This window comes from Phacochoerus africanus, chromosome X (genome assembly GCF_016906955.1).
Source record: "Phacochoerus africanus isolate WHEZ1 chromosome X, ROS_Pafr_v1, whole genome shotgun sequence".
Lineage (NCBI taxonomy): Eukaryota > Metazoa > Chordata > Mammalia > Artiodactyla > Suidae > Phacochoerus > Phacochoerus africanus.
In genome coordinates, this window is record NC_062560.1 from 110,776,241 (window position 1) to 110,792,159 (window position 15,919).

Sequence of the window (15,919 nt, forward strand, 5' to 3'; positions counted from 1 at the left end):
GGACAAGAAAATGGTCCACCGAGAAGGTGGGAACCTAGGCCAAAGCTTCCTCAATCTAAGCAAGCTGTTTAACCTCTTGCTTCTTGTGGGTCTGGCTGAGAAATGCTCTGGCACCTTCCCTAGCAAACCTTCCTGCACGAAACACTCCTCCCTGCCGCCTGACCCTCCCCATCACCCCAGGATCAGGCTGGGGTCTCTTTGCCAAGACATTCACTTTAGGACACAATTTCCCTGGCCCAGAAGTCAGGGCACTCTGGTGCGTCCCTGCGATTTTGCAGCGCACTGGGGGGTGCAGGGCAAGAGGACGGTGAGACAGGAAAACTGATGTGTGGGGTGGGTGGGTATGTCCGGTGTTCTCATCCAGTTAAATCCAACAAGGGTCAAGTCTCCCTCTCCATCCAGCCATGGGAGATGCCAACGTCACAGAACAAACATATGGCCGGCTAGTCCTCGCCCTTGCCCAGGAGTTCTGGACAGAAACATGTGGGATTGCTAGACCCTTCATTTCCTCGCTGGCTGAGAGAATGAACATCTCTGTCCTCCACCTGAACCTCTGGGCTTCCAGAGAAATCCCTGGACCCTGGGGAAAGATGGGACTCAACCAGCCCCTGCCTGCTGTGAACACCTGTGGCGGGGCAGTTTTCCTGTCCCTTTGGTGCTCTCTGCCTCTGTCTTCCCCTCTCTCCCCTCCAGGGCCAGTGTATGGTGGGAGGCGGGGGGAGGGGGTGGCAAGAGGGGGAGTGGGGGGACAGGGGCGGTTCAAAATGAAATCCCCTCAGCTTGGGGGGCAGGAAGGCCCGGCCACCCTTTGTGTCTTATCAATCCGCGCCAGGGCTCCCGGGGCGCCCCGTCTGGGCCATCCACTTTGTATCTCCCGGAGTGGAGATCGGGGTTTGTACCGAGCCACCCACACTGGCTGACCTGCTCTTTTATGTGACGTGCCTTTGCCAAACAATTATCGAGGCTTCGAAGGTCAGTCTGTGGCCGGGGAAGAGAGAGAAAGGCGTCTTTTCTCCCTTTTCTGCCGAGCCCCATCTCCCCCGCCCGCTTCAAGGTCTAGCTCAGAGCCCAGGCCCTCACAAAGCCCTCCCTCCTCCAGCTGCGGCTGACCTCAGAGCCCCGGCGCCTCTGGCCCCTGCTCCAAGGAGCACAATTAGCACCTGACCAGCCTCTGGCCCGGCTGCTTGTCCCCGGCTCTGATTGTTTCAGTGTCTTAGTCATCTCTCCCCCATCACCCCCTGCTCTTGTCGTCTTCCCCGCAGCGCCTAGCACAGGTTGGGCACACAGTAGGTGTTAATAAATGTCTGTTGAATGGAAACTCGGCGGCCCCTATGAGGTCAGAACCCTCATAAGCACCCCAACCAGCAGTTCCTTGGCAACCGGCGCTGGGGTCCGACCTATAGGGCATTAGCGGCGTGGCCGCTATTACAGGCCACGCAAGACTCAGCGGCCAGAGATTTGCAGGCAGGTTGGTGTTGATGAGAAAAGCCCCTGACCCCTAGGAGAGCGCCCATGGGATTCTGGGTACCTCGGATGAGTTTCCTTTCTCCCCCGCGGAACTAGTTTTCAGTCTGAGAACCACAAAGGGAATCAATTGGCAGTGAAGCCAGAAACCTCTTTGCAGCTTAGAAATCCTGGAGAGAGAACCAAGCCTGGGTTGGGGTCAGGCCCAAGCCTGAGGGGAGAAGGCTGCGCAGGGCCCTGCCGACAGGCAGGGAACCTCTAGGAGGCACTGGGGCCATGGCAGGCAGGGGCAGGGGCGGAGGGGCCTCTGGGGGTGGCCTTAAGTAACGCCATCCTGTTCTGGAACCCAACAAATCACACCACCAAATGCTTGCCACCTGCAACCCACACAGGAACCAGATCGCCCTGTGCCTCTTATTCACCCAAATTCCAGGGCAGGCCCCTGTACAGGGGCGGCATCCTGAGCAGAGCCCAGCTAGGGTCCCCAGACAAGGAGAAGGCTACCAGTCTGGGGTACCTGGCTCCCTGCACTGGTGTGAATTATAGATTCGAGCCTGGTTCTGAACTGTGTTTATAGATATAGGTGACCCAGCCACCCTCTCTGGTCCCTCCCACATCCTCCACCCGAGAAGCTGCACAGTCCTGGAAGACAAGGCAGTAGCTTCTTCCCCTCTGGATTTTCCTCACTGCCCCTTGGCTGATGCCTGGCACTGGGACTGGTTTTCAGCAACTGTTTGCTGAGCTGAATCTGAGTTTCAGGTCCTGCATGAGACAGCATCACAAAGCCAGCTTGTGCTCATTGTGTGCCATGCACTGTTCTAATGAGCAACTTATGTGTATTGATGTATTTATTTGTTCCTTAGCAAAACCTTCTGAGGTGGGTCTCATTTGACAGATGAAGAAACTGAGGCATACAATTGACTGGGATCACACAGTAAATAACAGAGCTGGGATTTAGACCCAGACAGTCTGGCTCTAGGGATTGGAGGGAAAATGAAGAAGTTGAGGGGTAAGGGGTGGGGTTGGCAGGGACCAAGGCCAGGCTCTGGCGCAGGGATTACCCTGGGAAAGCAATCCCCTCAGCCTGCGTCTGGCTGGGCCTCTCAGGGGGGCCCTGAATTTTGCAGGCTGGGAACATTTTGGACATCCTATCAGTCAGGCCCATCAATGACAGACCACAGCACCCTCACTTTTAGATCCCAGTATAGGACAGAGGAGACAGAAGCTGCTGTCCCACCACTTAGCACAAGGCAGGGGGAGGGCGGCTTTCAGGCCTCCAGCTTGTCCAGGGGTGGGCGCCAGTTCCTGAGCAACCACCGAGCAAACAGTGCAGCAGTGGGAGGAATGCCAGACATAGTTGCAAACAAGCCACTCCTTCGGCTCACAGCTAGAGGCTGGGTGAGGGTGGCAACGTGGAGCCTGCTCAACGCCCCCTTACCCCACCCCACACACATCCCAGGCTTTGAACCCACTCCCAGAGACAACCACTTGCGAGGCAGTCTCTTCCCCACATTGGCCAGGATAGTTAAGTCCTAAACTGTTCCTGCTGTGGGTCCACTGAATTAATGGTCGAGAAAGCCCCTTATAACTGGTAAAACCCTACGTAACAATCTGCCAGGAGGAATTTGCATTCTTGCCCTGCAAAGGTGATCCTGGGCATTTTCAGTGCCAAAGTGCCCTGTCTCCCCACAGGGAAGAGCTAGATCTGATCCCTTCGCCACCCCCCCCCCCACACACACAAGGCTGACACTCAGGCCAGGGGTTAGCTCGCAGGGGGTGAGTCCCTGATGGGCGTGCCCACCAGCTGTTGGGGCCAAGCAGTGGTGGCTCAGGCCCTGGGGTGGTGATCTCACTTCCGCTGCTACCTCCCCACCTCCCCAGCACTCCTCCCATATGAGGCCCCACCAGGCCAAAATCGAGAAGTCCAAGGTTAACTGTTCCTCCCCACTTTAAGAGCTAATTAAAATGATTAGCCACAACGAACTGTCAAACATTAACCAGAAGAAGCTGCAGGACCAGACAGGCTTCTATCTCGGGCAGAGGGATGAGGGGCAGGAATCAAACGGCCATCAAATCCCACGGCTGGGGTGTGGTGGGGGTGGTGGCGGGGGGTAGCCAGGGACAACCTGGCCAAGGCGCGGAGCCAAGGGGTCAGGAGGCGACTCTGGTCAGGAAGGCTGCATCCCGAGGGAAGGGCGGCAGAGTGAGGGTGCGATGGAGGGACCAGAAATTCAGAAAGCCGCCGCCTCAGCGGTCTCCAAAGGCAAGGCGCTGACGGTCGGGGACCGGCGCTGCGCGGCTGCTGAGTCCCCGAGCCGGCGGCAGAGGAGGGAACAGAGAGGCGGGAGAAGCCGGGAGAGCGGGAACGCGGGAGCGGGAAGGCTGGCGGCCGGCTCACACGGAAACTCTGGCCGCTGCCAAGAGGTCTCTATTTTGGCAATCCAATTATCCAAGTCATAGGTGTGTGTGTGTGTGTGTGTGTGTGTGTGTGTGTATAGAGGCAGAGAGGGAAAGGGAAAGAGAGAGAGAGAAAGAGAGAGAGTGTGTGTGTGTGTTACCCTAAGGCGCCTGGTCCCAGAAGCCCTAGAGGCCGCCAGATCAATCTAGCAGCCCCGCCGCAGTGAGGCCCGACCTCCCGCCCTCGGGCCCCGAGCTTTGGGGGCCGGCTGTCACGATCTGCCCGGTCACGGACCCCGGGCTGCCCCGGGAGCGCGCAGACCGGCCCCCACCCTGACACGGGAAATCGATTCCGCTTCAAACCCGGGATCAGGAGTCCGGGTTCCCCACTGAACACGCGGTGGGGCGAGGCAAGGGCGGGACGCGACACGCCGCCGCTCTCCCACCCTTTCCTGGGCCCCCAACCCCTACGCCCCGGGGCCCCGGCGTCCCCGATCCCGCCCTCAGGCAAACTTTCCGAGGTCCCCGAAGGCTCGGAGAACCGGCGCCATCGACGTACCTGAGGCCGAGGGGGCTCGGTCTTCAGGCCGGGGTCTAGCTCCCCGCTCCAAGGGCCAGGACGCCGATCCTCAGCCCCGCCAGCCCGCCTTCTCCCCTCAGAAGCCGGGCCCGGCGAGTGGAGCCGGGACCTCGGCGCCGGCGAAAGGAGAAGTGGAAGTTGAGCGCGGCGCCCGGTCGGTCCCCGCGGCCGCCGGGGCCACCGTCCCCCTCCCTTCTTCCCTCCCTCCTCTCCTCCCTGCCCGCCTGCCCCCGCGGCCCCGCGCCCGTGACTCACCTCGGCGCCGGGGCAGGCTGGTCCGGGCGGGCGAGGCGCAGGGCTCTCCCACACGTCGCGCCGCCAATGGCAAGTTGGAGGGCGAGATGCAAATACCAGGTGAGACGGCGGCGCCCCTGATAAAACGACTCCGGGGGGCGGGGTGGAGTGCGAGGGGAGCCGGGTGGACGCCGGGGAGGGCCAGGCCGGGGGAGGGGGCGGCGGGGGCGCCCGGGGAGGGGGCGCGAGCCAGCGGAGACCTGCACTCAGACAACCGAGCGAAAGGGGAAATTGCACTAGAGACACACACGTCCCCGCAGGCGGCGGCTGGGGCGGGCGCGAAGGAGGCAGGGCGGGAGGGAGGGAAGAGCCTGAGGGAGGGACCGACGGGAGGGACCGCGGGCGGGCGGGGTGGGGGAGGGCGCGAGGGAGGGACGAGGCGTCTTGGTGGAAACAGCGCCCCTCCACCCCCGGCCCGCCGCGGTCGCCAGCACGGCAGGGGGAGCCGTGCCAGGGGCCCGCGCGGCCTCTCCTTCCCCTCCCGGCTCGCTCGCCCCCGGGGGACCACGAGAACCCGGCTCCCGCAGAGCCCCACGGCGCGCGCCCAGCGTCCCTCACGCGGCGCTTCCCGGGGACCCCCGCAGCTCCCGGCGGGGAGCCCCCACACAATGCCTCGCGGAGAAAGCCACTCCATTCCCGGGGTGGGGGGCCGGGGGCCGGGGGGGGGGGGGCTCCGGATGGCTGTGTCCGGCCCCCTCGGCCTGTGCGCTCCACTCGCTTGACGCCTTTGGCCCTGCGCTCCAGATTATTATTGAGCGCCTGCTGTGTGGCGGACCTGGCGTGAGGGCGGGCCAAGCGGGTGGGTGAGACCGGGAGATGCCCAGAGGATACAATTCGGGACGGTACGCCAGACACCGCGGGATCCCAGGCCAATGCATCGTGCACTGGGCGTGACTAGAGAGTTTGGGGGATTTCTTAGGGAAGTGGAGCCTAGGGCTCCCAGTGGGCGAGGCCAGGAGGATATGAATGGGGGGAGGGTTGGGGGGAGAGGGGCCGGTGCAGCAGGTGCAAAGGTGGCCAGAGTTGGGGTGCTGGGAAAAAAGATCGTGTCCCTCTTCTGTCCAAAGCCAGGCTGCTCTGCTTAAGGCACCCACTTGAACCCCAGTCTCCCATTCTACCTCCCCCTTACCCTCTCCTCTGACCTACCCCAGCAGCCCTACCAGCTACCCCAACCTGATCCCACAGCCAGGAGGTTCTAAGCGGGGGGGGGGGGGGGGGGGGGGGGGGGGGAGTTGGCTGGGAATTGTCACTTCTTATGGCTCTACATAGTCTGGGGGAGGGGCCCAGCCAGGCCTCAGGCCGGCATCTCCTTGGCAGAAAGCAGCAAAGCGGAAAGGGCCCCAGGGGAGGAGGCCCTGTGAGAGGTGGGGGTGGTCCAAGGGCCTGAGGTTCAGGGATCTGCTCAGCCACCAGCATCTGTCTGCTTCCCCAGCCGCAGGAAAGGATAGTCCCTGGCACAGCACAGGGGAACAGGGCTGCTGGTGGATGATGGTGGGGAAGACAGCTGCAGAGTTTCCAGGGAAAGACCCAGGGGCTGGACTGGGGCACCGGGGCACCTTGAGACCTCTTGTCTACCTAAACCTAAGTCCCTGAATAAAGAGCCAAGAGCAATATTTCACTTGTAAGCAGGCACACTTTCCCCAGGGAATTCCAGGTTCTGGAGACAAACAATTTTCTGTTGTCCTCTTGCCAGTGAAGCCCCCTTCTCAAATTGTGGTAGGTTCCAGCCATCCTTAAGCCCCCTTTACTTTGATACACACACACACACACACACACACACACACACACACACACACGCACGCGCACACACACACACCCACACACACACCACTCCCATTTTGATGAGGGTTCCGTGGTCTCTAACATTCCAGGGTTCCTATTCCAGCAGCACCATTTACCGGCTGTATGTCTTTGGGCATGTTCCTTAAACTCTCCAGAGCCTTATTTTCCTCACTATTTATTTATTTATTGCTTTTTAGGGCTGCACCTCAGGCGCATGGAGGTTCCCAGGCTAGGGGTCGAACTGGAGCTATGGCTGCCGGCCTACGCCACAGCTCATGGCAACGCCGGATTCCCGACCCTCTGAGCGAGGCCACGGATTGATCCTGCATCCTCCTGGATACTAGTCGGATTCGTTTCCACTGCGCCACAATGGCAACTCCTCATTTTCCTTACTTTTAATTCGAGGATAATATGAATCTATTTCCCAAGGCTGTGGTGAGGCTTAAATGAGATAGCCTGTGTCTATGGCAGAGCCTGGTACTTAGTAAGCCCTCAATAAATGTTAGCTGCTTTCAGCATCATCTCTTCTCACCTCATCTTTTCTCAACCCAGCTCTCGGGAGAAAGTCTGGCAGGGCTGGAAGCTTCTGAGGACTAATGGTGGTGCCTCCTATGAGTGTTTGTGGTTTAAACCAAGGTTGAAGCCTCAAGGCATGGAAGTGCCAGAGCTCTGAGAGGCCTTCCTCTTGGGAAGGGCAGGGAAAGAGGACAGCACAGTGGCGACCAATGCACGGTGGCAGGCCTTAATACCTGCTAGTGACCTGGAGCCCAAGGCTTGTGGGAATCCCATAAGTTCCCACCTGCTGCAGCTGCTCAGAACTAACCACAGCCCCAGGATCTGGGAGTTGCAGCCAAAGCAAACCCCACCCCCTTGATGAAAATCTGGTGCCGACTTCGCCCTAGGGAGCCATAGGCCACCTGAATGACCTTCCTGCCTCTATGGCGCCAGGTCAGCTGGGCTGCCCTTCCTGCTGCCCTTGCTGCTCCCCAGCCCTCCCCTACCTGGATCCCCGTTCTTGCTCTTACCCGCTGGGTGAGCCCCAGCCAGGTGGGGCTGCCGGCTGAGATCACCACTCCTGACGACAGCCACGGTGTCTCTGCCAATGGCTCCCTGACTTGGCAGGAATTCCCCTTCTCGAGTTGCCTGTGGATGCCCCGGCTGTGCCATGCAGCGTGCGTGGTCAGCTTCTCTCCTTCCAGCCCTGTTCTCCCCACCTCTCCAAGCCCAACTCGGTCCTCTCTGGCCTCAGATGTGGGGTCCTTCTGGGAGCAGAGGGGCCTCCTGAGCGTGTACAGCCTGCATAGGACCACCTCCCCGCTTCTGCACTCAACTTGCCTTTCCGCCTTGGCTGCTTCCTCAGCCCCTCTGCCCCCTCTTTTAAGCAGTGCCTCATACCCTATGTTCTGCAAATCACCTCAGGTTCTCTGGAGACAAGGTGGCTGGTCGCTTCCCCCCTCCCTTAACCCCTTAGCCTCGACAAATTCTATTCAAACCTGTGGCCAGAGCAAATACCACAGTGCCACAGCCTCTGTGGCCATGGCCCTTACTTTCCACCACAGACACATGCTAGAGAAGTCTCCTATCAATCAGACTTTCAGAATGAGGAGCATATTCAAAAGCCAAGAGAGGAGGTCCCGTTGTGGCTCAGCAGGTTCAGAACCTTACTAGTATCCATGAGGATGTGGGGTCGATCCCTGGCCTGGCTCAGTGGATTAAGGATCTGGCTTTGCCACAAGTTGCAGCATAGGTAGCAGATGCAGCTCGGACCTGGCATTGGTGTGGCTGTGGCGTAGGCCGGTGGCTGAGGCGTAGACCGGTGGCTGAAGCTCTGATTCAACCCCTAGCTTGGGGACTTCCATATGCCATGGGTGCAGCCCTAAAAAGACAGGAAAAAAAAAAAAAAGGCTTGGAGAGAAGTTACGGTTTAAAGGAATCCTCCTAACTCTGAAGCTGAGAAACCCCTGTAATGCCTTCTCCAGATTTGTCTCTATTGGGTTGACATAACAAGGCCCTAGATAGATCCAGATGATGGATCAAGGTTGCAGCTGGGCATCAGAAGGAGTTTTTGCTCTAAAAACATTGTTGAGTAGCTGTAAAATAGAAGAGTTCCTTGGGATAGGTTATACCAAAGTGCTCCTTCCTGGGAGATGATCTGTTGCCTGGCCCATATTGGGGGGTAAAGGTGTGGGTGGTGCCCAGGCCAGAGCACAGGCATGCCAGTGGGAGGGTGTAGTTGGGAGCAACTTCCCAGATCAAGACTTTCATCTGGGAGTTCCTGTTGTGGCGCAGTGGAAATGAATCCGATTAGTCACCATGAGATTGTGGGTTTGATCCCTGGCCATGCCCAGTGGGTTAAGGATCTGGCACTGCCATGAGCTGTGGTGTAGGTTGCAGATGCACCTCGGATCTGGTGTGGTTGTAGCTGTGGCATAGGCCGGCAGCTGCAAATCTGATTCCACTCCTAGCCTGGGAACTTCCATATGCCGTGAGGCGAGTATGGCCCTGAAAAGACAAAAAAAAAAAAAAAAAGAAAGAAAGAAAAGAAAAAGGCAGAAAAATGAAAAATGGAGGGCTTTACATTTCCCCTCCAGGTTTTTCCTAGGACAGGCCCTGGCATCCTGAGAGCCCCTACAAAACTTCAGAGGAGCTTTGGGTTTCACTTCTTGGAGGGGCTGGAGGCAGGGAGCTCGGGGCCTGCCTGGAGGGAAATGCCAGCCCCACGGAGGAAGTGCTGGGGCCCTGAGTGAGTGCTCTGCGTGTCCACCCTGTGCTGCTGGGAGGCGCTGTCCCCACTTGCGAGCCAGTCAAAGATTTGGGAAACAGATTCAGTGCCCTTCAGGTCAGCCCTCGAGGTTGGCTGGAGATTTGAGGGGTGGGCTGGGGGGAGGGACCCAATCTTGTGGTTCATTTGCCAAAAATAAGGAAGAACTGGCTTCAGGCGGAGTTCAGTAAATGAGGACAAGCCCTCTGGAGTCTCTAATCCCGCTGGTCCCGGGCCCCTCTCTTGGGGCCTAGGCTCAGCCAGGAAAAGTCCCTTGGACAAGGGCCAAGGGCAGGCGGCTGCTCTGGGGCACCTATGAGAGGCAGCACAACATCCAGAATTTTCGGGCCAGCCACTGTCCAGTGGAACCAGAGTTAAGCCCTCAACCCCTGACATCCGCTGGCCCAATACCCATCTTGTGTGGCCGGCAGCCTCATTGTGCCCCCACAGCCCCCTGGATTCCAAATGACACTCCAGAGGTGCCTCTCCTCAAGGCTGCAGGAAGCACTAGGGGGCCCAAGGAAGCCTTGGCCAAGGAGCTGCTGCTAGGGGGCAGGGATTGGCGTGGAGGCGCGGAGGGAGGCCAACACCTAGAGGTCTTGCTGGAGGAGAGCACCAAGCGGTTTCTGTGGCCCTTGAGTGTGCTGGGGGACAGGGACGCAAGACAGGGTGCTGGGCGCTCCCTCCTCAGATGGAGAGGAGGCTCCGGCCAGCGGAGGGGGCTCTGGTCACATCGCACGAGGTGCTACGTATTATGCATGTTATGGCGCCCCCTGGAGTTGTGCCGGGAGGGGGCAATAAGGACAGACCCAGGAGAGCTGGGTCCTCGGCATTGGGGATGTGGTGGGGTAATGGGGAGAGGCTGTGAGGGGGACTTAGGCCCCAACTTCACCCACGTCACATCCTGCCAAGGGGCGGTTCTGGGCTGAGGTCTGTACTGTAGGGGGAGGTAGAGGACTCTGCTCTTGCAGGCTTGCCCGAGCCGTGCACGAGACAAGCCCAGCAGGCATGCCCTCAGATCCCCCATCCTGCCCCCCGGGACGGGGGTCTAGGGTGGCTGTCGTGGTGGTTGTTGTTGAATCCAGAAAAATACAACATTTAATGTCTATAAAGGTGCAGTATGAGTCATTTCACGGAATGTCTAGGCCCTTTCACTGGCAGCAAACAAACTTTCCAGCCCTCTTTTGAGGAAGCCATCCAACTGGGCTGCTGCTGCTGGTTTGTGTGTGAGGGCGTGAGAGTGTGTGTGTGGGTCTGTGTGTGGGATGGGTCTCTGGAGGGCCTTGCCTGCATATGTGTGAGTCCATGTGTGTCCCTTCAGATGTGAGTGAGAGTATAACTGTGCCCGGAGTGTGTGTGTGTGCGGGTGTGTGTACCCGGACACACACGGGCTCGACTCCTGGATGTGAGGGGCAAGTCCCCTCGTGCATGCGTGTGTGTTTGTGCAGGGCATGTGCATGTGTGTGTCTGCAAGGCAGTGTGGTTTGTGAGCCTGTGCGTCTGAGGTTGTCTACGTGTACATTTTTTCCTCGTCGCTGCCAAATTATCTTCCCATCTCTCCCCTCACAAAGTGAAGGTCTGGCTGAGGGAAGTCTAAAGGGGGGGCAGCTGGGGAGGGGAGAGGGGCTGGAGGGAAACCAAAGCAATTCCACTGTCGGAGGAAAGTGTCAGCCAAGGATGAAACTGAAACCGAGGCAGCAGCTCGAAGGCACCAGCACCCTGGGATCGTCCAGGGGCTTCGGTTCCTCCCACTCCCCCGCCTCCTCCAGCCGGCTGTGGAAATTAGTCAGCCTGAAATTCCCATCCCTGCAGCCTCGACTTGGGGTTGAGACGGCGAGGCCCGGGCTAGAAATTGGCCCGTGGTTAGCACGTGACCCCATTAGCGCCCATTATCACATTAACACAAATTAGTCTATCAGATCCTCTCCCAGTCACCTAGTGGGGCCCAGGGCCAGGCTGGAGTGAAAGGCTGCAGTGCAGGCCCCGCTCTGGGAGGAGAAGCCAGCATGTGGGCATCAAGGGAGGGGGCGGGCCCAGGACTGTGGCAGGTCAGGCTGGGGACAGAAAGAGGAGACAGGGGACATCAAGCTTGGACAATACAATCCTTTTCCTAGGTCGTGCTCTGGGAGGAGACACCTTGGGGAGGGGGTTGGTAGAAAGGAGGGGGTTTCCAGGAATAGCTGGGCACCGCCCTGTAGGAAGGAGGCCCGGGCTCTGAGGTCTGGGCGGGAGACAGTCGGTATTTCTCCTGGCACACAGTGAAACCTGGGAACGTTTAGGATCCTTTGGGGTTTTTTTTTCCCCCTTTCCTCTTCTTTATGGAAAAATCCTTAGATAACTTTCTCAGATGGCTTTGGACATCCTGAGAGCAGCGGGGCTGGACTGATTGACAGAGGAGAAGAGGCACCAGTACAGGGCACAGCTTTCACATCTTGGCACAGAGGAGACACACTCTACCCATATATTTATATGTAAAGTTGTATCATGGGAAGAGCCAGCTACCAGAACCTCTGGAAAGGGTGAGGCTGGAGCCCCCAGCACCTTTTTTTTTTTTTTTTTTTGCAGCTTAAAGGTGCCTGGCCACAGGTTATTTTTGTGCCCTGATACTCTCAATATGTTAACTAACCAGCCACCACATAACCATGAACCAACACGGGAAGGTCAGCTGCATCATGACTTCTAGAGCTCGGGGCCTGCACGGAGGTAAGGCCCAAAGCTCTATCAACCAAGGCCAAGGCTGCAAGTTTGAGCCCCAGATGGGCCTCTTTGCTTTTTTTCTTACATAGCTGCTGAAGACCGGATTGACGAGCACAGAAGAATCCCTCACCATCGCCCTACATCCAGCCCAAGGCTGAGCCCCTACCCCTATCCAGCCAGAACCCTGGTCCCAGACTGCGCCCCCACCCCAGCCACAGTCTGTCCCTTTGCAGGAGACGCATTCTTGGTCTCAAAGGAGCCAGGCTGGAGAGTGGCTTTTCAGCGAAACCCACCCCTAGCACCCGAGACGCGACTCAGAGTTTCCATTCCGCTGCCTGCGGGTCAAGAGGGCCATCCCCAGAGAGGAAACGCTGCCCCTAAACCGCGATCCCTGAGCTGGAGGCGAGCCTCCCCGAGCTCCGGGGGCCCGGGAGGCGGCCGGAGGGACCCTGAAGCACGCACCAGACGGCCTCACGCCGGGACGCTATCGCAACAGGTCGGCTCTCCAGACTCTGCCGCCACTCGGGTGGGAGTGCCGGGCCCGAGGAGCAGTGGGGGTTGTGGCGGCCCCTCCCCACCCCCTTGCTCGACCCTCCGGCTCTGCACCCCCGGGATTCCCGCGGGGACCGAGCTCCCCACCCCGAACCCCAGCAGCGCGCCCAGGGCGCCTCTACAGCGCCACCTGCAGGCGGAACGCGCGCCGCGCCGCGTCTCTGGCCGAGGCGGGAACTGGCGGCCGAGCGGGCGGAGGAGGAGACCGCGAGAGGTCCGTTCTCCTGGCCCGAGCGGTCCCCGTTCGCCAGCGGCTTCCTCGCTCCGTGCCGGCCCCGAGAGCCTGGTCAGTCCGAGCCCCGTCCCATGCCCCGCCTGGCGCTCCGACCTTCCACTCCTGCCGCTGCATCGGAGCGGCCTCCTCCCCCGGGCGCCTCTTCTCGGGAAGCAGTGAAGTCACACGGAGCCCGACCCGCTGACTCATGAGAATCCTCCCTCCTCTCCGGCAACACCCCTTGAAACTTCCCCTCAATCCCTTCTTTCCTGCCCCTCCCCCCCCGTTCCTCGAACCCCGTCGGGCGAGCTGGGGCTGCTCCGGACTCCTGGGGTAGGACCCGGTGGGACAGCTGGGAGGCGAGTGGCGGACGGGAGTCCCCGCGGAGACCTCCGCGCTCGGCCCGCCTCGCCACGCCGCGCCGTTCTGGGGCGCACAGGGGATGCCCCGGAGGGAAGCGCACGTTTGCAACTTTGAGCAGAACTCCCATCAAAGTATCCTTTTTGCAGTTATCCACCTCGGGGCTTCAGGACTGGCTGGGGAGTTCACTTGGAAGCTGAGGTCTCTTTGGAACCTCTTGTGCCAATGAACAGGCCAGCATATGGGCTGGCGCCACCAAGGGGACAAATGTGGAGTGCTCTGAGCCTTGGGCCGCCCTCGACCCCTGCATTAAGTCAAGCGGATCCATCGCTTGAGAGGCTGCTATAGCCTTCCTCCAAGTTCCCTAGAACTTGGTACTGGCCCAGGCCAGGGTGAGGTGGGGGTGACTTTGAGGCCACCGAGTCCCTGTTTAAACCACCAGTCTCTGCCCCACCCCCGAACTGTGCTTCTAGTTTGAAGACTCCCACGCAGGGTTGCTTGGGATATTTGTCTCAATAAAGGGGAGCCTCAGGCCCGGACGAGAGAAGGCTTCAAGCTGGAGGGGTTCTGCAGGTCTGCTCTGAAACACCTAATACTCTCCTTTCCTTCTTGAGGGACAGAGTTCCTTAAACATCCTTTTCCACCCAGCAAATCAGGGGGCTGGGTTTTCTCTCCCTGTATGCAGTTTCCTTTTGTCTCTGCTGTAAGAGCTGGGTGGTGAAACTTGCACACTTCCTGGCTCACTTGTCTCTGCACTTTGGGGCACAGCTTTGCCAAGGCCATGGCCAATGTGGAAATGGCCATGGACTGAGAGCAAAGGGGGTGTACAGGGTAGTCTTGGGCTTTGGGGCTTTATGTGGAATGAGGGGGGTTACTTGATGCTGAGAACTAATTATCTCAGCATCAAGTTGAAAGCTGCCTGGGTTATGGTGGCTGTTTACCAGCCAGCTCTGCAGAGTGTGTTTGTTGGAGCTTGGGAGCCACAGAATGGTTGGGTAGGAATATATGTGCTAGGATCATGGCTGAGAATAGTTTCACCACAGAGCCTTCCTGGGGAAATTCTGGGCTTGAAGCCAGTCTTTTTTAGGGGCTAAAGGATGTCACCTTGCATGTTAAGGCTGTCAAACTCCCCATGGAGAGCAAATCAGGCAAGGAGCAATGTCTAGGGGCCTAGGTCTAGATGTAACTTGTTAGGTCAAAGAAAAATCGTAACACTCAAACTAAAACAAACAAACAAACAAAAAGAACCTGTAAATCAAGTTGGGCCAAAGGAACTGCAGAGGCAAAGTGGAGGATGTTTGCCAAGGGCTTGGAGTCCCATTAGCATCTGCTCCTGACCTTCGAGATGAAAGGCAACTGAGTCCACAGCGAGATGAAGAAAGTCCTGGGCAAGCACCCGAGAGACTTTTCCATACACAGGAGATTAGAGCTGAGGGTGGAGGGGTGATCTAGTCTGTTCCCCTCATTTTACAGATGAGGCTGCCAAGACCTAGGAAGACAGCTGCTCTGGGTGACTGGCAGAGCTGACACTCACATCCTGAAAAGTGCTTTCTGCTGCGCACCACAGCTTTGGGGAGGGCGGCAGGGAGGGCTTACTGGGACCTGAAGAAGAAACATGGGGAGAAGGAAAACAAGGAGGAAAGGAGGGGAAATGAAGGGGCTGGGGAAAAGTGAAGAGGAGGAGGGGGATCTCTTTGGGCAAGGAGACTGCCAGCTCCATCCTCTGTATGGGTATATTCTACATACTCATTTCAGTAGACATTTGCATGTTCTGTTCCTAGAGGTGAGTGAAGAGAACCAAGACTGCAGAGAGAACCAAGATTTGGACAGAGCAAGAAGAACCTGGACTAGGTGGAAGCAGAACAATAGCCATCGGAGGAGTGACAAAGTTCCAGTGCAAACTCACATCCTACTCCTTGCACTCCTGGTGCACCGATCCTTCCTGTCCAGCTATCTGTGTCCGCCGCTAGATTATAAAGCCACTGAGGGCAGGGACTGGATATTACTCATCTTATCTCGGGGCCGTGGCACATGGCACATGGTAGTTGCACAGTATGTTTGCTAGCTGACCAATAAATCCATTTATGAGTGTCTGTATGTGTTCACGAAATCAACTCCCATGATGGGTGCTCCTCCAGAAGCATCTCTGTGTTGTGCTGCAAATGCAAAGACAGCACAGGTGGAAAGAGGCCTGGGAAGCCAGGCACCTCTGCCCAGACACTGGATGTGACTCCCGGGCTTCTCCAACGGGGACACAGGCCTTAGAGGCACCACTGGAACTAGGTAAGGCCATCGGGAAGGCGAAAGATCAGGCGAAGCTCACGGGTGGGCCTCTGGAAGGCATTTTGGTTCTTCGTCTCCAGATTGTCAATGCCCACCAGCCAAAGACCACTAGGACATTCTCGTGGTTGAATAAACTGGGTTTGCTGCTTGCTGCCGTGAGAAAGTGCACCGTGGAGAACCCGGGCCGTCTCAGGAAGAGCGTGCCTGGAAGGATTTGGGGAGGGTTTAAGGAAGCTAGGCTTTGCTCTGGTTGGATGCTGTCAGGAGGTGTCTTGTTAAACAAATTATATCCAATAGGAGGGCAGACGAGAGTGAGGCTCAATCAGTAATTGGTAAGGAAGCAGCAGTCACTTAGATCGGCCAGGCTGGAGGGTGGTGTTTGGTCATTTCTGTGGTTTGGGCAATGTTCGTGGTTTCGCCCATGTTCACACGTAATTCTGGAGTAGTCTTGTTTTTGTCTCCATCCCCCACGGTCAGGGTGACCTCTGTGATGCTAATGTCCTATGAACCTGTTTATGTTCCACAGAACACCAGT

General features: G+C 58.2%; 2 protein-coding genes across 7 annotated transcripts in view; one reads left to right on the forward strand and one right to left on the reverse strand.

Annotated features, from left to right (window-relative positions):
• ELF4 (E74 like ETS transcription factor 4) overlaps positions 1–4,962 on the reverse strand; it is a 41,550-nt gene extending 36,588 nt beyond the window's left edge. For 3 of the 6 annotated variants that reach the window (XM_047764012.1, XM_047764007.1, XM_047764009.1), the window contains exon 1: positions 4,697–4,960. The gene's annotated coding sequence lies outside the window, so the exon portion shown is untranslated. Of the gene's footprint in view, positions 1–4,420; positions 4,548–4,696 lie in introns of those variants that run through there. The other 3 variants (XM_047764013.1, XM_047764008.1, XM_047764010.1) reach the window with 3 other exon arrangements.
• On the forward strand, positions 4,266–15,196 carry LOC125117898 (collagen alpha-1(I) chain-like). Its single transcript, XM_047764014.1, has 2 exons — positions 4,266–4,795; positions 12,209–15,196. Exons 1-2 carry the CDS (start codon positions 4,783–4,785, stop codon positions 12,919–12,921), a joined length of 726 nt encoding a protein of 241 aa, XP_047619970.1. The 5' UTR covers positions 4,266–4,782; the 3' UTR covers positions 12,922–15,196.
• The last annotated feature ends 723 nt before the right edge of the window (positions 15,197–15,919 follow it).